Raw genomic sequence first — 21912 nt, forward strand, 5'->3', positions numbered from 1 at the left:
TATCACCTACATAGAGAGAAGGGCTTTAGGATTCCAAGAGGCAAGCATGTTTGTTTAGGATCACATAAGGTTTTAATGTGAATATGTCGTGTGTATTTTTTAAATGATGACCATAAATGACTTTTAGTGAATGTTTAATATCGGCCAGAATCCATACAAAACACGTAAGAATAATATTTTATCCATATGCTGCCCCCAAAATGTTGGGATTTTTAGTGTCCTCATTTTATACATGAGGTCATACAGCCAGTTTGATAGAGCCAAGATTTAAACCCAAGCAGTCAGACTACAGAGGCTGTGCCTTCAGAGCCTAGGGCAGCCTTCTCTGCATGCCTGTCCACTCCACGCCAGCCCCACGTGGCTCCTAGGCATGTTTCATTTGTATTGAGAAATTCCTAAGTTCAAACCACACAAAGGTAGTGTGGAAGAAGAATGTAAAACACCTCAACTGTACTTTGTGTGTTGAAATAACAGCAATCTGGATATACTGAGCTAGGTTAAAATAAATTACTAAATTTTAGTCTCACCTGCTTCTTTTTGCTGAGTCGAGGCTACCAGACAATTTTCAGTTACATATGAGGTTTACATTCTATTGCCGTTGGGTGCGTCTCCATATAGTAGTTCCAAAATACTGAAGCTTCCTCAGGTCGAGGCTGATGCTCCTTAGGAGCCCTAGTTAAAGGTTTTGTTTAGTATGATGGATGGGGAAGTTCCTGGCAATCTTGAGTCCTCTGTTATTCATGAACTTGAATCATCACCACTATCATGTGCACATAAAAGAGAAATCAAAAGGATTAGCTAAGCAATGTTTCCCCTGTCTGCTGGGAGAGCTATCTTTTTTGGCTGTGTCCTGCCTGCTACCCCTCTTCTGGCCTCCTTAGCTTGAGTTCTGGGTACCCTCCACCCACTTTTGTGATGCCTTTCAAATGCATTTCCTGTCACATGCCTTTGGGTCCCAGCTTCAGCTGTAGTGCCTGACGTATAATTGATAAATGACAAATACCTAGTCATTTTGTTTGTTCTGTTGCGGTTTGATACCTAATGCCAGGCAGAGATTGCATGGGTTCAAAAGGAAGACCCTGGGAAGGTTTGTGGAGGTGGGAAAGCTAGAGACCACCAAAGCCTGGTGGAGGATTTATTTTAAGCATCCCTTTCCACAGCACACACATCACATGCTCTCTCTACTCCCCGCCCCTCCTCAGGACCGATTTTTTTTTTTTATAGTGATATCTGCTAAAAGTCAGACACAGAAAAGAATGTTCTATTTGTCCAAAATAAATGTTTGTGTTAGCAATTTACAGAGGATACTTTATCTACAGCAGATTTTGGTGGAGAGAGGAAACAAGAGATTGCTCATTAATGCTGTTACTACTTGGGAAGGTCAGGTTAGAGTACTTTGCCGTGACCTGATCCAGATTGAGGTTTCTTGTCTTATACTGAAGACAAGGGTTGGGGGTCAGGGATGCATGCTGACATTATGGAATGGTTACTTTTTTTTTTTTTTTCAAGCTGTGCCCTCCTAGCCAATGCTGGTGCGGGGCTTGGGACCCCCAGGGTAGCTGACAGATGGGACCTGGTACAGCAGTGGTAGGCCTTGTCATCTCTCATGTCCATTCTATGCCACCGTGTTTTTACTCAGCCTTGACCATGTGTTCTCTGTGGTCTGTTTCCCTTTAAAAGTCCAGGCTGGCTGGAAAGCTGAACCTGGGTAGAGATCATTAAAGAACTTTGGGTCTGGGACAGAGAGTCATGTTCACTTTCTTGGGAGTCTTGGATCTACCCAGTCTCATCACCTCCATTTCCTGCGGCTTCAGTGGCTCTTCTTAATTTGTCGAAGTTTTACCATGGACCCTTCTTCTCTAATTCGGAATTTCCTACCTCTTTCCCTGTTCCTAGTTTGGCTTCTGATATCTGCTTACCTTGACTTCTGTATGCCTACCAAGCTCAAATTGGCTTTGGACATTCTCTATACCCAAGACCCTGACACAACTGCACTTGACCTGGGGTTCTGGGGTTCCTGTTAGTGCATCAGCACTTTGATATCAAATCACCTTAAAAGTCTTTTAAGATGCAGATACGTTATGCAGTGGGTTACAGCTTCCTAATCACTACCCAGTATCATGGACTGACACCTAGGCCTCGAGAGCGAAAGATGTCGTGGGTAAGGGCAGCTTCAGAAAGCAAAGTGCAGGGGGTGGGACCTGATTCTTGCACACTCGGGCAGACTCTGGCACACTGCACCCTCACCTAATTCAACCCGGTCCACGATGGAATCGCCATTTTATTTTCCAGGACTACTGATACTTTAACATAGGTTCCACTCTGGTGGGTCATATAATTTCACTGGAATCAGAATAAAGTTTTCAAAGCATCAAAACTGGACCTTTTGCCTCAGTATAAAGTTATGCTTGGCCTATATAATTAGATGAGTTGATCCTTTATTTCAGACAACAAATAAGAATTAAATGAAGGAGCTAGAAGCCCTTCTGCAAATTACTCATTCAAAATGGCTTTTCTCAAACCTACCAGGATCTCTGGTCACCTTGAAACTGTTTCATGTCCAGATTATTCTGTTTTATTCTTCATGTTTTGTATGTATTGAGAGAGGGCTCATGGTGGCTTCACAAAAATTAAATTTATGGAATAAAATTTGAACTTTGGCAATTGAGTAAACAGCCAAAACAAACACACTTTGGTGAAAAAAAAAATAGGCATTTTCTTCTTTTGAAAAGCAAGCAGTGTCTAAGCAAAATACCTTAAAAGTGAACTAAAAAGCTTTTCTAAAATAAACAACGTTGCCTGGGCTCCTAAATTGGGACCACATGGAGATGGGGGGGGCTACCGATGCAGTGCATCTCCTCATGTCTGCCTTGATGCTTGCCTGCCTACGAGTAGCTCTTGTAGCCTCTGGTCCCAAAGGAGCCCTAGGGTTTTAGGTTCTAGTATGTTTTAGATCCTAGTATGAGGAGGAGAAGGGAGAAGAAAAAAGGATGAAAGCAACTGTCTTTCAACCCAAAGCACATCTGAAGGGTCAATTTCACTTATGGGTCAGTCAGACTCACCAATGCAGAACTTTCCATGCCAGCTTGAGGGGCTGAACTTGTGAAAGGCCAGGCTTGAACTTGGGGGTGGGGTTCAAGGATTGTAAGCAAACTGCCTAGGCCAGTCCCTGCCCTGAGGCATTTCAAGGAGGAGCCAAATGGGCATAGATAAAAATCATTCCTTTGTTTTTCCCATTTACCAAATTCTGTGTACTTTGGGATCACATGTCGTGAGTCTAAGGAATGTAGTTATTGCAACATAAGCCCTGTCCATCTTTCACTAATAAGGTTGAGAAGATGGAGTCTTCAGCATCCACGTGGAAGAGTGAAGGGTGGCATGCTCATTTCCTCACGCTAGAAACACATCTCTCTTCCTCTGATTGCTATGTCTGCCCTATCAGGTAGGCATTTACATCAGATGTCTGTCCACATTGACATCTTTTGTCCCCTTTAAGTAGAGGGCAGGCTCCTGGAGAGGAGTATAAGTCGGTCTGGGAAAAACTGCTCTGTGAATAATGAGTAGAATGAGCTCAAATATTAACTAGTTTTAACTGGCAAGGACTCACAGATGTCATCAAAATATTCCAACTGTCTTAAGCTGCCATGGTTCAAACTCTCAAATACAGGACTGTGGTCTGTAGAATGATTGTGGCTCTGTGAACTGTGCTGTTGGGAGATAATGACTGTGTAATAAAAAGCAGCTGATATTTATTAAATGCAGAGTAGTAAGTCATAGCACCGAGGTGAGCGTATTGTATAATGTCTGATTTGAGTCTCCTACAAGCGTATTATTCCCACGTTAGACCAGAGGAAACCGATATCCAACCGGGAGATTAAGGAATGGCATGGTATGGTAGCAGGTGTGCTTGAATCCCATCCTAAACATCAGGGATCCATATAACCCCTGCCTATAATAGGGGTTCTGTAGTCTATGGCTCTTGAGCTAAAGAATATAGTGGCTTGTCATAAATATGCCTGAGCGTTAGAACATTTATCTCTCAGCAGAAATCTCTCTTGTCCCTCCTCCTCCTTCCCCCTCACTCTCTTTCTCTTTGTCTGTCTGTCTGTCTGTCTGTCTGTCTCTCTCTCTCTCTCTGTGTGTGTGTGTGTGTGTGTGTTTAGATGAACTCATATGGTGGACACACACACACACATTTTCAGAACAAAGGAGACTTTTCTGAGTAAACTCTCAGTGTTCCTCAGACATGGTCCCTCCTCAGTTCTTCCTGATGCTTTACAAAGACCATGTCCAGCCTCCTCACCTTCCCCGCCTGGTCTGTGGCCTCTAGAGAGAGCACTCAGATGCTTCTACCCAATTCAGTTCTCTCTGTCCTAGCTGCAAGCTGAGAGCCTCCATTTCTTTCTTCACATCATCTCTTAATTTCTATAGGTCTCTCTTGCACCTTCAGCTCTCTCTAAAGAGTCTGAAGTGGGGGAGGGGGAGAAGATTAAGCCAGGTCCCCTTTAGAACAGTTATGTGGTCGCTCCAGTCTCCCAGACACTGACGAAAGAAAGCGGGTGATGGCTTCCTACGTGATGGATGGAGACACTGGAGGAACCCAGGACAAGACTGAAGTATATTTTTAGTGCCTGCAGCTTGTGGCAACCTAAGTGAAAACTGCTGGATCCTTTCCCTCTCACTGAATGGCTGGTATTGAAGAGTCTACGCTCTCTCCCTGCCAGACTCTCCTCACGGAACTCCCCTTTTATGAGGTGGGTGACTAGCTCCTTGGCACCAGGCTGCCCCGCCACAATTCTCCTTTATTGCCCAGCACTGATGCCCAGCTACATGACTCCACAGACAGCCTCGGCATGGGATGGAACTCTGCTGGCTGCGAGCTTGTCAGGGTGTTACCAAATTGTGAGGCAAAGTCTGCCGGGCAGGGTTCCGTCTGGACACGCTGAGCCTTCTGGCATGAGGCGGCAATCAGACACGAAGGAACTGCGGGAGCGAGGCTGGCTTCCCCATCTCAGAGTGTTTCTGCGGTACCTTGCTCCACAGTAGGAAGCCGAGCCCCAGGTCACGGATGTATTTGCCCTCCCACCCCACCCCCAGGGTGCTAGAACCCAGAGGAGACCCCAGTTGTCCTGACAAGCTATCCTGCCAGTGGTGTTCAAGAGCTGAAGCTAGTCTTAAAAATCCAGTGGGAACCCGCACACGGTCATGGCATGGTCCTGATGTCTTTCAGAGTGGAAACCATGCTGGAGCCTCAGATTACAAAATGGCAGACTACAAACTTGCTGAAGGGCTTTAGGCAACAAATCATATTCTTAGAATTCTCTTAAGAGAAGTAACCCTCGTCCTATGGACCTCACAGGATAGAAAAGAGCATTGAAACTATTGAAATCATAACATGACCCAAAAGAGAGAAGTAATGGAGGGAATGAGAGGAGGCCAGGCCATGTCTATTTTATTCTTGTTTCTGACCAACATCAGTCTCTATGAAGATGGTTCCAAACGGTCCAGCTGGGAAAGGCTTTTGTGGCTTGGTGTAATGAGATAAGGCTCTCTGAAGGCTCTCTGCCACCATGGGACCTTCACAGCAAGGGACAGGCTTTACTTCCTCAGTCTATAGAACTCCTTGGAACAGGAAGTGAGGCCAGAGGCACTTTGTTGTGAAAAGGAGTGTCTCTTTACCCAGAGCACAGCTTTAAACCAAGAGATGTCAGTGCAGTGGGCAGCTCCCCTACCCCCAAACCTCAAGTGACTATATTCTCAGTAGCCACATTGGGCACGCTGGCTTCCAGGAAGCAGGAGTGCTCTCAGAGCCAACTTAATCATAGTTTACTCACTGTTCTAAGAAACTTGGCTACATGTTTTAACTCTTGCCACCAAAAGCCCAGCGAGAAGAGTGTTAACAGGAAAATCTGAGCTACACAAGCATAGACCCCGCCCTTTGCCTACTGCATGGAAATCTGCATCTGACAAAACACCTATGTGCATCCCTAGTAAAGAAAAGCATCGACAGGCACTTGTGTTGCCTAAATCCACTTTAATTTTATTCATGTAATCATCACAAAAGGGGTGTGGTATGGCTAGGATTAATAGCTTCTAAGAAGGGATGAGACAAGGACCTTATAAAGCAGCTGGGACTGTTTAATAGAATTCTCTTGTTGTGTACTTTATAACAGAGAACACTATGTCATGCCATAGTCACTGAGGTTAGCAGTGTAAGTCCAAAATTATTTTAAAGAGGCCAGGCCATATTCCCAAGATATGATTTAAAATTTCTGCCTAAAATTCACAGAAAGAAGTTTTCTTTGAGTGACTAGATAAATATTGACCTTAAAAAAAATGCTTCAGTCATCTGGATACTATGTGGAGATTCATCTTCTCCAGTGACAAGTGATAAACACATTGTGATTGGAAACCTCACTCTGGATTTTGCTCATGGAGAGTCAAGAGACTTCAGAATACTGTCTAATACCATAGTTCCACTCTATGAAAACTTAGAATTCATTTGGTGCACCAGAAAGCCTATACCTGGTTAAGGCTAGATGAAGCTTGGGATTTATTGGTACTCAACTTAAATACAAAAGTGAATTAGATGCTGAAAACAATTTTTTATTAATCTGGAAAATGTCCTTCCAGATCAATGAGATTTGGAGGTACTGGACTCGGGGGGCATCTCTTGCCATTGTTGCTTTATTGAGACAGATAACTGCATTGGCTAGAAAGCAGGGAACTGAAGTTGATCACACAGCTGAAGCTAGGGAGAGGCTGAAACCAAGAAGCTCTGAAAAGGTATACAACAGAGGAGGAGAATCAAGGGGGAAAAGGATGGTAAGGGGATGTAGGAAAGTGTAAAGTGTGCTTGAAAGAGAGTCAGAACCTAATGGAGTGCTCCAGAACAGGCCACTGTGAAAATCCAAAAACTCTGCTGGATAGTTTTATGTCAACTTGACATAAGCTAGAGTTATTATAGAGGAGTGAACTCCAACTGAGAAAATTACTCCATAAGATCGGACTTTAAATAACCCTGTAGAGCATTTTCTTGATTAGTGATTGATGTGGGAGGGCTCATCTCATTGTGGGTGGGGGCTGCCCATGAGCTATGGTCCTAGGCTCTATAAGAAAGCAGGCTGCACAAGCCTTGAGGAGCACGCCACTAAGCAGTGCTCCTCTGTGGCCTCTGCATCAGCTCCTGCCTCTAAGTTCCTGCCCTGTTTGAGTTCCTGTCCTGCCTTCCTTCAACAATAAACAGTGATGTAGAAGTGTAAGCAAAATAAGCTCTTTCCTCCCTGAGTTGCTCTTGGTCATAGTATTTTATCACCACTATAGTAACCCTCACTAAGACAGGCTCTATTGCAGATCAGTCCAACTCAAGTGGCCTTTGGTTATTTTCCACACTCCTTCACTCCACCCACTCAAGTCCTAGATTACATTAGTTACAGCTAAATAAAACGCCACTACTGTGGCAATTACACACACACACACATACACAAATCTGCAGATGAATCTGTATTATCTAGATTTTGGAAATAGTGGCCTGGTACCAATTTTACTACATAAACTTTACACAAATAAAACTGACCTTAAATCTCAGTTGACAAGACTTAGATATTTCTTATTTCTTTCAGAGATATTTGTAGATTGCTACAGGGGTGGCAGAACACAGATAATGCTTCATCACAGGATAGAATTAATTATCTGAAGTAGTTTCAAAGCTGCAATTAAAAAGATCAATGGTGTTTTCTACAACCACCAGACCACTCGTTACCTTTTGCAAGCTCCGAAGACTTCTGACTCGTCTCTCTCCTGCATTGGTATAAGCCTCATTTCAAGCTGTGGTGTGGCCATCATGATCCCAGTCCTTGCCATTTCACTCCTGAGCAGCATTCTTAACCTTAGCCTTCTTAGTTTCCTTCTAGTTTACGTGGCACAGTGACGCTGGGACGCCTTTGCCTTCAACGAGGACATACCACCTAATCCTTTCAAATAGTGCCACTCCCGAGTGACCATGCTTAACCACACTGGATTGTGTATCTTGATATTCTGCATTGTTTTACTGTGTGAGTTTTGAATAACCAAGCAGACTGAAGAAAAAACTAGAGAACAGAAACCACACTTTCCCTATTTTGTATTCTATGGCACTAATAAAATTATTGGCTTGTTGATTCCTGCAGAAAGTCCTTCAAGCTCCCGGACTGGGTTGCATACTTCTGTATACAATGGTGATATCCTGTTGCTCCCCAGCTGCATGATGCATGCATTACAACTGGCTGTATTGTACCCGTCGGTTCTGATTTTGCATCCCTAACTACTAGAACTCAATGAAAACATCGCCCATGATAATCTGGCTGACAGCTGGCCCTCTGTCTTAGGGTTCTATTGCTATGAAGAGACACCATAACCACATGAACTTCATCACCATGGTGGGAAGCATGGCGGCATGCAGGCAGACATGGAGCTGGAGATGTAGCTGAGAGTTCTACATCCAGACACAGGGAACCAGAAGAGAGAGCCACTGAGTCTGGCTTTGGATTTAAAATAACCTCAAAACCCACCTACAGTGAATTCCTTCCTTCGACAAGGACACACCACCCAGTCATTTCAAATAGTGCCACTCCAGAGTGACCAAGAATTCAAATCCATGAGCCTACCAGGGCCTTTCTCATTCCAACCACTCCACCCTCTAATCTAATATAAATACCTAATCTAGATATTTTGTCTTAGTCAAAGTGTTGACACATAGAATGTGTCCAAGAAATAGTTTAAATTGATTAAATAATTTGAAAGGTGTTCGGTCGACATCAGAGCGTTAAGGAGACGTGGGAAGGTGCAGCCAGCAGAACCTGCAGTGTCACAGCATCCTGGCTGTTTGAGCATGTGCTGTCACAGATCTATCATAAACAGTAGAAGGAATCAGAAAGATAGCATTTGATTGCATATGCCACGACATTTAAGGTTATTTTTCAGATGTGCACAAGACGACACTTTTGACATCTACCTGTCCCCTCACCCCCAAGTCCCTGCCTCAGGGAGGGCCTCTGGATTGGATGTCATTAAGCATGGTTTGAAAAGAGTCTGTGTTCTAATATATCTACCTGGTTCTAAACATCTGTTGCTGCCTAACAAGTGCCACATTCATTTAAACGGTACTGGTGCACGGAGGTAAACAGAGCTCTGGCAGGCTTTCCATAAGGGAAACTGTGTTTGCTTCCTTCATTAATTACTAATGGAGCATTAAGACATGAGTTCCCTCTGAGCCAAAGTTAGATAATTCCTGGCGCTTAATTCGAGGGTGCTTTCAAAAGCAGAGACATGTATTGACACAGAGAGCAGAGAACAGGCCCCATAACAAGCACAGTGGTGACTACAGTGCCAGGATTATACTAAGCTTCGGGGAGATCAATACCAAATGCACTGATCCATTGGTTTAACCTTTGCCGTTTGGAGGTTAATTTGGTAAAACAAGCATGTATCCCCAAAGTGCTTCTGAAAGTAGCTACCGCTGTGTGACTTGGACAGCAGTTCGTGAAGATCTAGTTAAAAAATAAAGGCAGACCAAATTAGTGGAATGTGAGTAGCAAGCTAAAAACGGAATTAAAAACCTGAGGGTTACTTACGAATTTTAAGCCAATTACTAAGAGAATTAAAATGAAGAACTTATTCCCCTGGACACATCAACTAACGTAGCACCAGAATGATAACATGAAAATAGTAAGCAGTAAGAGACTGACTGATACTTATTAGTCACTGTAGATTTTTGACATGTACCACAGTATTTAAATATAGATTATAATAAATACGAATGATATGATAATGTTAATATTGTTGAATATTGGCTACATGTACTTATGAGGTACATAAATTAGCTCAGATTCCGAGTTCTGCCTGCCTCTGCCTCCCAAGTGCTGGGATGAAAGGCATGCATCACTTGCACCCAGAAAAAGGTTTTTAATCTTTATTTTTATTTTATATATATGGATATTTTACCTGTATGTAATATGCATGCGCTGCCTGTGGAGGCTAGAAGAGGGTTTTGGATGTCCTAGGACTGGAGTTATAGACGATTGTGAGCCATTGTGTAGGTGCTGATAATCAAACCAGAGTCTTCTAGAAGACCTACCAGTGCTCTTAGCCACTGAGCCATTTCTCCAGCCCGGACCATTTTTTTTTTCAAATATATAATTTGTAGACACCTCCTCTAGTTGCGGAGCAATGGAATACAATAGAAGCACGCAGTAACCCAGCATGTTGATGGTGTCTGGATTTGAGGGCTAATGCTACTAAGGCTGGTAAGCTTGTTTCTTTAGAGTTAAACTTTAATCAAACATAAGAGAAACGGTGATGGAAAAACACCTCAGAAAGACACAAAGGTCGACCCATGATGATCCTACTTGGATATGTTTACAACCCCAAAGAAAACTATGTGCCTATCCAAAGAGGAGCAAGTTTGGCCAAAAAGACTAAACCAGTGTATTCACTGAGGACAAGGGAGCTTTGCTGGACTTGGGTAAGCGGCCAGAAGGGGAGGTCATGCTTCCCATGGACCCAGAAGGATAAGGCTGTATTCCCCAGATTTGGCTGTAGTTTCGTGCACAACAGGCTATCTTTAATTTAGAGTAGATCTTCCCTATGGGCATCTGTAAGCACCCTGTACATAGATTAAAGTAGCTATGAGGGATAAGCACCAGTTTCCCTACAGAGTTGAAAAACAGGAAGTCTTCCTAAGTCTGGGAACAGAAAGCCTCTTGACCTTGTAAAATGTCAGCGGTGCAACACGAAGTAGTCCACAGCCAAAAGGCAGCTGTAGGTACAGTAAAACAAGCTATTCACAGGAGCTTCTTCTGATTCCCTGTTGTGTCTGTGTACGGATGAGGCACTTACAAAGCTGTTGCTCACATGAAAGAAATGGGGCCAGACAGTTATCGGACAAATGAGATGGGATAATAGGTTATCTATTTTAAACACGCTAAACTAAATAATGGATTAAAGAGTTAATTTTTAAAATAGACTAAAAAAATTATATCCAAACCTTGGTCATAACCCTGAAGAGGCAATGATTTTACAAGGCTAGACAGATAAAGAGAAATCGCAAAGGAGAGATAAAAACAACTCGGATTGTGCAGATATTAAAAACTGATGCTAGCAAAATACTATAATAGCAACCAGAATTCAAAGTCAGACAATGTGGGGAAATGTTGCAGAGAATGTGACAGACAAAGACCTGATATCTTTATTAAGTGAAATGTTTGTACAAATTGATAAGAGAAACATTGCAATTCTGGAAGCATAAACAGACAAGCCATAAAAAGATAAAAAAAGAAAGAAAACCAGTAAATAAACATGTGGAAGATATTTAATTGATTTGGCAGTCAAATCCATTTAAATGAGCAAGAAAAAAATATGAAATTTTATTTTTATGAAACCCAGTGCCAGTGAGGCTGTTGTAAAAGTGGAACTCTCATGTTTTGGTGATATTTAAATTAGTACCTCCTTTTTGGAAAATATTTGGCAGTACAATATTATGAGCAGTAAAAAAAGTTTATAGCCTTTGACCTGGTATGTTGACTTACTTCTGGGAACTTATCCTGAAGAAAATCAATCCAAAATATGGAAAAAATTAAGGGCCTAAAATAAATTGGGAAATACTAAGTGTCTCACATTAGAAGACAAGTTAGCATGTTGTGGTTCACTGATTGGATCTGAAACAACCTTGTCCTTCATAAGTGCAGAGATGGAACACAGGCAGACAAATGGAAAGATTCCTGTGATTTTAATATGCAATAGAATTATTACATATCTTAACATGTTTCTTCCATTTATGTATTTGTATGTGTGAGTGTGTGTGCACATGAGTGCAGGAGCCCACTAATGCCACAAGGGGGTGTCAGATTTCTAGAGCTGGAGTTATAGGTAGTTGCCACTGCTGACTGCGGAGAACTAGACTCAGGTCCCTCTGGAAGGGCAACAAGCTCTCTTAACCACTGAGCAACTGCTCCAGCACCTATGAAGATTTATGCAGAAAAATAAACCCAGAAGAGAACAGTTGGAGCCATCAGTTTTGAGTAGTTATGATGGGGTGGCAGGATGTTAATGAGTTTTGTCTTTAGTCTTCCACTCATTGTGTTCTTTCCATCTATCAGACCTCTGTGACAATTGCCTCCTTGTGTCCCCTCATTTCCACCCAAGTCCATACCCAACTTCCAGAGCCCTGCTCACCTATGTGAGCATCCAGAAACCCAGCCATCTCACCAGCCAGATGGAACTGTCTCTTCTCCAAGCGCCATAATGCCGTCTTAGCGTTTCTGTGCGTGCCATGCACAATTTACATGAGGAAATGATTCATGTATACTGTGTGTCCATTTCTACAGCTAAATTCCAAACCTCAAGAAGGCAGGAACCATTTAAGATGTTCCCCTTGCTCACTAAGCACAGTGCTTCCTCTGTATAGTCTGCCTGCCGAGTAGATGCCAATTTAAAGATGTTTCCTCCCACTGCAGGGGGAGCTCATGAGGGTCTTCAGCACCTGGGTCCCTTTGGCAACATCCCCAACATAGTGGCAGAGCTGACTGGTGACAACATTCCGAAGGACTTCAGTGAGGATCAAGGCTACCCAGACCCTCCAAATCCCTGTCCTCTGGGGAAAACTGGTAAGGAACACAGCCTTGGGTTATAATGGAAGGTAATTGAAAGTTCTCTCCCGAGCTACAGTGTGGGCTTTCTCTGAAGAATGTTCCTCTTCTTGTTTAGGGTGAGGTCTCTCTCTTCCCTGAAGCACAGAGCTCCCATGTTGGGTGGAACAACATGGGAGTTGGATATGATGGAACCACTGTGGGGAGGCTGGCCCCGGATGACAGGAAATTCTGAGTCATTGGCTGGCATCAAACCCATCAGCCACCTTTGACTTGCTTGTAGGGTTTTGGATGGGTAAGAAGAAAGATCAGCTCAAAGTGTGGGGGTCTGGAAAAGGTGATAAGACAGAATGTAGCACAGAGGTTCTTAAAGTGGGTTCTGGGACCACCAGCAGCAGCAAAACCTGAGAGCATAAACATAAACTAGAAATGCAGCTGCTTGGTTGAATCAGACAAAATGAACCTGGGCCCTAGCCATCTGTGTAGTGGCCTGCCTTGGAGCACACCCAGGTTCAAAATCTACTGTTAGAAGACAAAGGAAGGAGGCCCAGGGTGTGAGCCAAGAGATCTCAGTTCTAGCTTTAACCACACAGCATGATGTCACTTCTTTAAGCTTGTTTCCTCATCTATAAAAAAAAAAATATGACACACACAATGCCTTCAAGAATGTAGAGTGCTGTTTCCAGATTATTCTGAGCAAGATCGGTGTGACATAGTGCCCTGTGCATGCACTTAGGACACTGAGAGGAGAGGAACCAGAGACAGCAGACAGAGGCAGATGAGGTGCTAGTGCTGGACTCTCCCTCTGAATCTGCTTTTGTTTTTGATAACCACTTGCTCAATTTAGCAACACTTGACTAGGACCAACACCACCTTACTTAGAATCACGCATGATACAGCACGGCACAGTTGAACTATGGAACCTCGACTTGCCCCTGCCCTGCCATGCTCCCATCTGAATCATCACCCATCTCCCTGTACAGATTAGTGCAGTTTCTAGAATCTAACATGGATACATGGCTAGAAGGTGACTTCAAGGGCACATTTTCATCTCCCCAAATCTCAGCCTCGTCCCCGGCAAGGCTTCATTTCTACAGCTCAATCTCAGCCCACTCAAAGGTACTTAGAAATAGTTACCAAAAGGTTGCAAAGCCACTGCGTTCAGACCGCTCTGCTTGGCATCCCTTTCCCACATATAAGAGAGAGAGAGAGAGAGAGAGAGAGAGAACCATCTAAAATAATTTTTAAAAAAGATAATGTTCCACTCTGTGTGACTGGTCCTTCTCCCATGGCAAGTGTGAACAGGTGACTCATTCATATTTAAGACAAAACTTAAATATTTGTTCCAAAGTTTCAGTGAAGGAGTTTTATGTTTTCTGCCTCCCCACCCAAATTTATATGTTAACATACAAATGATTTTAAGGACTAACTTCACTTACATGAATCTCTTCAAAGGTTATCCATCAGGACTCTCCACTAATGTAAGAACATACATCATTATACTTAATATAAGTAAATGTTAAGGATTATTAGGTTTTTTTTAAATAGATAACTATAAGTTCACAAAAGAAAAAGAAATAGCTCAGTGAGAAGCGGGGAGTCACACTGGGAATTGTTTGGAAGACTAATAGCTTTCACACTAGTCCCCTGGTGCCCAGGGCTGCAACACTGCATGTCTAAAGACTTCAGATCAGTCCTACGAGCTAGACAACCTGGCTAATTGCAAATAGATCTCCTCTCCTTATTGACTTTGACAAGTCATTATCCCTTTGTAACACACAGCATCAAGACCTTTGAAATGGGGCCTTCTTTCCTACCCTGACCTTGCACAAAATTCCACAGCCTTTCTTTCCCTCTCTCTGCTTCTCCACCTCATGCTATGATGCTGGGACTTGAACGCAGGCTTTCCCAAATGATAACCAGGTACTCAGCCACTGACATGCATCTCCTACCCCTAGTTCTCCCCTTTTAAAGGTGTTGTCTAAAAGACATTGGGAACAGGAAGTTTTGAAAACTCACTTTCAGGGCGATACCTAGTGATCATATAGGTAAGTAAACAGAATTAGAGAAGTCAGGTTAACTTTAAAAAGCTGAACCTATAGATCCCACATGCACTGGGATTTGCTCCTTAGCCTTTGTCTTGTCTCACTCTAAAACTTAAGCCACTGATGGTATAATAAACAGCACAAGGACCTGACGAAGGCACTGGAGTGGTTCCTGAAGATGTCATCCAAGAGAAACAGAGGGGCTCCTGTGGAATGGAAACATATCCCTGAAGGAGACACTTGGCATGGAAGCAAATGAGACCTTCCAGAGCAGTGGTTCTCGGCTTCTGTGTGTGGCTGTTTACTACAGTTCTTCATGTTGTGGTAGCCCCAACCATAAACTTACTTTTGTTGCTACTTCATAACTGCAAGTTTGCTGCTGTCATGAATTGTAATGAAATACCTGTGTTTTCCAATGGTCTTAGGTTACCCCTGTGAAAGGGGCATCTGAACCCCAAAGGGGTTGTGTCCTACAGGTTGAGAGATCTTGTTTTAGTGGTTCTTCACTGTAGACACTTGTTTTTCATTTACCTGAACCTATCACGGGAAGGTAAGGAAATGATAGTGGTAGGTAGTTCTGCTATCTTGACTCTTGAGGCCCCTTATTACCCTTACTGGCAGCATGAATACAGGCAGATTGTGTAGGGCTAGGGAGAGTGAATCATCCTAAGGTTTCTGGGATAGGCCGAGAAATGGAATATATCACTTCTGCCTGCGTTATATTGGCTTAGGCACACAACTCCACACTATTGCAAAGAAAGGCTGGAAAATTAGCCTTGCTGTATGCCAAGGAGAAAAGGGAAGTGGGTTTGGAGAGCAGCCAACAAGTCTTTGCTCCCGGAACATCCCATCTACCAGGGGGATTGGATCCCAGAGAGAACGTGACTTGGGGTGTCTGATATGAACAGACAATGACCTTTTTGTGTCTAGATGGTTTTGATAAATTAACTTTTAGAGTAACAACAGATGCCTTGACCATTTCTCAAAAACCTCTGTCTACAGCGGATGATGGATGTCTAGAAAACGCCCCTGACACTGCAGAGTTCAGTCGAGAATTCCAGTTAAACCAGCACCTTTTTGATCCAGAACATGACTACCCAGGTTTGGGCAAGTGGGTAAGTCCATTTTCAGTGGCTGGTAGACTGTTCACTAAAATCTCTTGGAGTTAGTAGTGTCAGAGATAAACAATGCATGGAGGGCAGGAACAACAATCGTTTAGGCGTTGATTCCGTGGAAGTCTCTGGCTCAGGGGAACACTATGCAATTATTATTCCAGACCACACTGGTGTGTCTATAGAGCAGTATACTGGTTCTATGGAAAGAGACAGCAATCCAGACCGTACACTTTCCAGAGGTATCAGCTCTGCCCCCCACCCCCCCACAGCCCAAGTCACAACATTCTCACGTCCCACCAGCGCTTCGTGCCACACAGCAGGACTCAATGAAAGGGAAAAGACTCTTTCATAAGAAAAGATACTGAGAAATGTGTAAAGTTGATCCCTAATCTAAGGGAGATAGATGATCTGTGCATATCTCTGCAGAATCAAGGAAATAAAGACATCCAGACTTGGAAACAGACACATGTAAGTCTGCTTTGTGGAAAGAGAGACAATCTCCAGCTGCATGGCAGGGAGCTCGCCGTTGGTCGCATGCAACTATGGGTAGCTGTCAAGGAAGGGTGTTGTTTTTATAAGCACTTGGAAAGAGAAATCACAGCCACTTGGCACCGGTGTGATTAAAAACAAATTTTGTCGATCTGCTCCTATTATTCCATTGCCAGCATGCTGCATTTGTGTGCCAGCTTAATGAGGGAAATGAAGTGGGCATGGTGCACTTGGGCTTCATTGAAGTATTTGACAAGATCTTTTATGATCTCCCATTGGGAGAGCAGAAGAGACACGGCCAAGTCAAGAGAATATCACCAACAGACAGCTTGTTCGAGAACCTGTGTCAGGGGCGGAGGGAGATGGTAGAGGCTACCCTGTGTCTGAGGGCTGAGCCACTCCACATTTGCAGCAGCATTTATAATAAAAATACGGATCACGTGCTTCTCAGATTCTCAGCAGATGACACAAAGTTGGAAGGGAGAACTTTGGATGACAGAGTTGGGCTTCAAGAAGATCCCAACAGGCTACAACAATGAGCCAAGGAAGATTAAAATTGAATGGGAATATGTCTAGGTGCCTGTGGTCAGGTCTGTGTGATCCAGTGCTGAAGCCATGTGAGAAAAATGGGGAAATTGCTTCACATATGAAAGTGGGTGGTCAATGTATCTGGGGAACGAGTGAATGAGGTGTGTCCACTCCCGAGACACTCCAGGTTGCCTAAGCCCCTAGGACCTCATCAGTTCCTTCTCAGGTCAGTGCTAACTGCGGCTCTGGTAATTACCTTACAATACACACTGACACCTTGAAGCTAAACCTTCTCCTTCCTTCAGCACTATTTTGGAGAAGAAATTTATCCTCATTAAGAATCCCTTTTCTAGCATCTTTCTTCATTTTTACATTGAGTCAGCTGAATTCCCTCTGCCTTTAAAATACATTTCCAAATTAAGGCAGGAAAGCAACTCTAGTTAACCTCTCACCTCCAATTTGCATTATTCCCCTCTTCCTCTTCTTTTTTCTCTCTCTCACTCTCATCACTCTCACTCTCTTCTCCACATATATAGTTCTGTTAGAGAAAATTATTTTGTAGAACTATTTTTAAGCCTTCTTCTACTGGCACAGTTTAAACATAAACTGAAAAAAATCTTGCGTATTATGAAAATCTCTTAGAAAATGTAAGAGATTCAATGGACTAGTAAGAGATAAAATAGAGAGACTGAAGACAGAAAGAAAATGGAGAAATTAATAAATCAATCCCACTTACATTGATTATAAAAATAGTGATGAAGATTAAGTTGTTACTTCAAAGGGAGAAAACTAAATAGAATGGTTATATCGAGCAGATGGATGGATGGATAGATAGATAGATAGAGGCAAAGGCAGACAGGGAGAGAGGGATGGAAAGACAGAGAGACAAAGTCTACATGAAAGTTTATGAATATAAATTCTTCCTGTGGGGAGTTTTAAAAAGAGAAAAGATGAGATGCATTATGCATTCACGTGCCAGCTTGAAGCAGTAAGGAGATGGAAAGGAAAGAGCAGATAATTAAGGGGAGTGCTGTGAAGGGCCCCACAATAGATGGGTAAGGTATTGCCAAGCAGTGGCAAGGACCAGATTCAGAGAGGAGCAAACAGGCTCTGAGCTCACTTTGTCTCAGATGCTATGCAAGGTGCTCAGCCTCCAGTATTCATCAGGAAGTGGTTCTGGGCTTTCAGTGGGTGTACAGTCTTGAAGAAGATTGAAATGAAAGGCATGAAGGTAAAATTAGTCCAATTTTGCACTGATACCCTGCCCATTCTTGCAGCACAGTCAGGACTGAGTCCTATTGCTAGGTAATTTGGGAACTAATGGCAGAGGAAGATGTGAGGCTGGTGGGGCTGATTGTTACACAGCCACAGGGGATGCTGAAGCATTAGGGAGATGCAATACTGAAGTCTTAAGGAAGGGGGCAAAGCTAAGTAGAAGGCTAGGCCTGAGAACAAGAAAGGCAATCGAGGAAATGTCTGAGCATAGGCAGAGCCCATCTGGTGTTGTGATGGGGTAGAAGAGATGGTAACTTCTCTTTCCAGCATTGTGTTTGTATGTCTGTTAGAGGCAGGGTCTGTCTTCGTAGCCCTGCCTGTCCTGAGAGTCACTCTGTTCACCAGGCTAGCTTCCATCTCAACTCACAGAGCTCCACCTGCCTCTGCCTCAGCGTGCTGGGATTAAAGGTATGCAGTGCTACACCATCTTCCTCAGAAGCTCTCTCTCACCAAATCCCACACACATCCCCTGTTATTCCTTCCCGCTCCCTTCTTGGAACTCTGCCTTGTGCTTCTCTTGGTCACCCGGATTCCATGTCCACATTAGAGCCAAAGACTAGAATTTAAGAGCAAGTACAAAAAGTGCTATCACAGATCAATGGCAAAGGACTGACATTTATGCTTCTTATCAGCTCTAATGATGTGTTTGTTTAAACGTCAGTTTCCTTGTTTATTTTCTCATTACCACCTAGCAATAAAACTCTGCTTGCTTGATCTTCGCGTGGAAGTGTGAACTGAGTGTCTATTGCTTTTTTAAGTGGGGGTCCACAAAGCAGCCTGGGTGTTTGTTTAGAAGGATAGTCTCAAGCTTGTCTGCAGCTCAACTATCCTTTCAACTTGAAAAACAGTCATCTCTCAAATAAACTGCACACAAGTACTCTTGCTTCCTTCCTTGGCAGGACTGCTTCCCTGTTTTTTATATTATCTGGAGCAGAGTTCATGTTTAGCAATGATTCCTATATTACAAATATCAGTGTCTGTCTTGTTTCCTGAAACACTCTTTTCTTGTTACTACACAAAACGATATTTATTAAATAGACAACACATGACTTCTAGGCCCTGTGGTGGGTAATTACTAATAATTGCTAAAATAATAGGAAATTGAAATATTTATGGAGCTTATGCTACACACCAGACTCTGTGCTAATATTTTATCTCAATCATCTCCTTCAGGCTGCCCATCCTCCTCGCTCTTACTCTATAGAGGAAAAGATGCAAGCACGGGGATCTGAGTAGCCTGCTCAGCAACAAGAGCTTGTGATTGCAGAGCTGAGAACTGAACTCCATCTTTACAAACACAGTAATGATTCATCCCTCATAATGTGGCCTTTGGGGTCCTATCCTAGGACTGGAAACCTTCCCGACAGTGTATATATCTTAACTATATAGTCCTGAGGGTCTATGACCAAAGGCTGATGTAAGCTTCTCCCCATTCACTTAAAATCCCCAAGGCCTATGGCCAAAGATCTGATGTCAGCACTTCCCCTTAACATACTTCCTGCTGAGTGTCCATCACTGTGTAAAACAACAAATGTTTTCTCTTTCCCGGTGCTTGGTACAGCTTTCGTCTATATTTGACCAGAGCTTTAGCTGAGCCATAGGAGACAGGGGGAGTGTGATCCCTCTCTGGCTTTGTTTATCTTGCAGGACCATGCCATGTTTGAATATTGGAGTACTTTCCAGTTCTGGTTTGTCTTGAGTTTCCATGCCAATAGACTTGAGCCACGTATCTTATTTCTTCTTCTACTCAACACATAATAAGTTGTACATACTTAGGGAGTAGAGCGTGTCATGTCAGTACATGTACCCAATTATTAGATCTGGGTGACTGGCATATTCATAACCTCAGACTGTGCTCATTTCTTTAAAAAAAAATTCTTTTGCTGTTTTATTTTCTGGCTATGGGTGCTATGTTCCCATATATGTCTATGCTTCGTACTTGTACAGTATGCACAGAGGCCAGAAGGGACCCGATTCCTTGGAACTGGAGTTAGAGGGGGCTGTAAGCTGCCATAAGGGCGCTGGAAACGGAGCACGGGTCTTCTGGAGGATCAGCCAGTGGTAGTATCTGTGAGCCACCTCTGCAGCACCTCTTGGTTCTTTTCTGTATGTTGAAAATGTTCAGAGTATTCCTCACTGTTCTGAAACATACAGTAAGTGTTTAAATGCTTGTTCTTTTGTGCCAAAGAGCACTCGGAGTTATTCCTCCTTTACCTGCATGCACTCCCGGGTTATCACCGTGTTCCCTCCATCTCCTTCACCATCCCCGGCTCTGTTAGTCGCTATTCTTCTCTCTGTGTCCAAGAGATCAACGTTTTAGGCTTCTTCGTAGTCATGATATTTATGTATATCCTTGGCACCTTACATCAAGACATCAAGGGAGTACATGGTGTCAGGTTGTCCCCTGTTCGGGGTAATTTCATTCCCTCTTGTAAAGTGCTATCCGTGTTTCTCTGGCATTAAGTTATCATTTTCCATTTGAAATTAATTGTTAACTTGTGGGAAACTACTTTGAGAGCATAAACACTCTGACTTCCATGAAGATGTTAACCCGTATGTTTTTCACTCATTGATGGGATTTACTGGACTCAGCTGAAACCACCATAAATGCAGAATGACCAGTTTCTTGCTCTCTTGTCCTTTTCCCACTTGGTAATTTGCATCTCACTCTCATAGAGAGCTTCTGTTACTTCCTTCCTTGTTTACAAACATGCTTGTTTATTTGGCACTTCTAGAGATTCATTGCTATTAATCTGCTGTTCAAAATATCCTGCATTTTGGCCAGCAGGAATTTCTTCCAGCTGGCTTTTCCTTCCTTTGGAACAACTCTAGCACTTGTTTGAACACATCCTTCCTTTCTGGCCCAATCAGATATTTAGCACCATTAATTCTTGTACTTTCTATAGCCTAGTCCTAGGATCAGACAGTTCTCCAAGATGTCCATCCCCCAGGGCTCTTTAGAAATGAAAATAAGTTGTCCAAAATCTTGATAGTATAATGTAAAGCCCTTAAATGAAGTTAAACCAGCTGTTCTCCTGTAACTTAGGCCACTCCTTCCCAAGGAACTAACAACTCGGTGTCAGAGGAGGTGGCTGATTTATTTTCATTCATTTCATGTACTCCTTTCATTCACATTACACCTGCCAACTCCCGCCACCAAATCCACGCTGGCACAGAGCTAACGGAGAAAGCCCAGCTACATCCACCACGGAGTGTGTGTGTGTGTGTGTGTGGGGGGAACATGAACATACTGGTTCTGAGCTCAGCTCTCCAGAAATGCAGGGACCATCTTTGAGAGTAAGACTTCCAGATCTTGCATACTTCTGATTATAATTTCCCCCCAGGATCCTCTAAAGGGGATTGACATGTGGCTGCCTTCATCTCATTTGCAGCTTGCTGGATCTGTGCCAGGACAGATGGGCACTGGGCCCTACTGCACCAGCGTACAAGCCCCACTGTCTCCCCTCAAGTTCAGACAGCTGGAGAAAGTGATGTATCTGAGAAGTCACTATCCTCACTTTTTTACCCCAACCCCCTTCCCAGCTCTGGCATGAGCACCCGGAACATTCTATGTGCATTAGAGTTGTTTACATTCAGACACTGAGGTTGAGACCAAGTGTAATATTCTCATTCCTGAAGGGAACGGCCAGCAGGCCTGCCTTTTCTCCCTCCCGATACTTATTTGACCCAATCTCCAAGTGAGCCAGAGACAGGGGCTCTGGCCAGTGCCTGTGTTTCTAGCAAATGGAAGAGCTTCTCCTGGCACACACCACACCCCTGGATATTTGAGGTTGGGCAAAACTCTTCATTGTAAACTGTAAGTGGTAGGTTTTAATG

At 43.3% G+C, this 21912-nt stretch overlaps 1 protein-coding gene across 2 annotated transcripts in view; it reads left to right on the plus strand.

Annotated features, from left to right (window-relative positions):
• The window catches only part of Scg5 (secretogranin V), a 47986-nt gene that overhangs the window by 20927 nt on the left and 5147 nt on the right, over positions 1 to 21912 (plus strand). For both annotated transcript variants that reach the window (XM_055599009.1, XM_055599016.1), the window contains exons 3-4: positions 12492 to 12641; positions 15671 to 15783. In XM_055599009.1, coding sequence (XP_055454984.1) covers positions 12492 to 12641; positions 15671 to 15783 — 263 coding nt within the window. The remainder of the gene's footprint in view (positions 1 to 12491; positions 12642 to 15670; positions 15784 to 21912) is intronic.

The sequence above is a fragment of the Psammomys obesus genome, unplaced genomic scaffold (genome assembly GCF_907164565.1).
Source record: "Psammomys obesus unplaced genomic scaffold, mPsaObe1.curated_primary_1811, whole genome shotgun sequence".
NCBI lineage: Eukaryota > Metazoa > Chordata > Mammalia > Rodentia > Muridae > Psammomys > Psammomys obesus.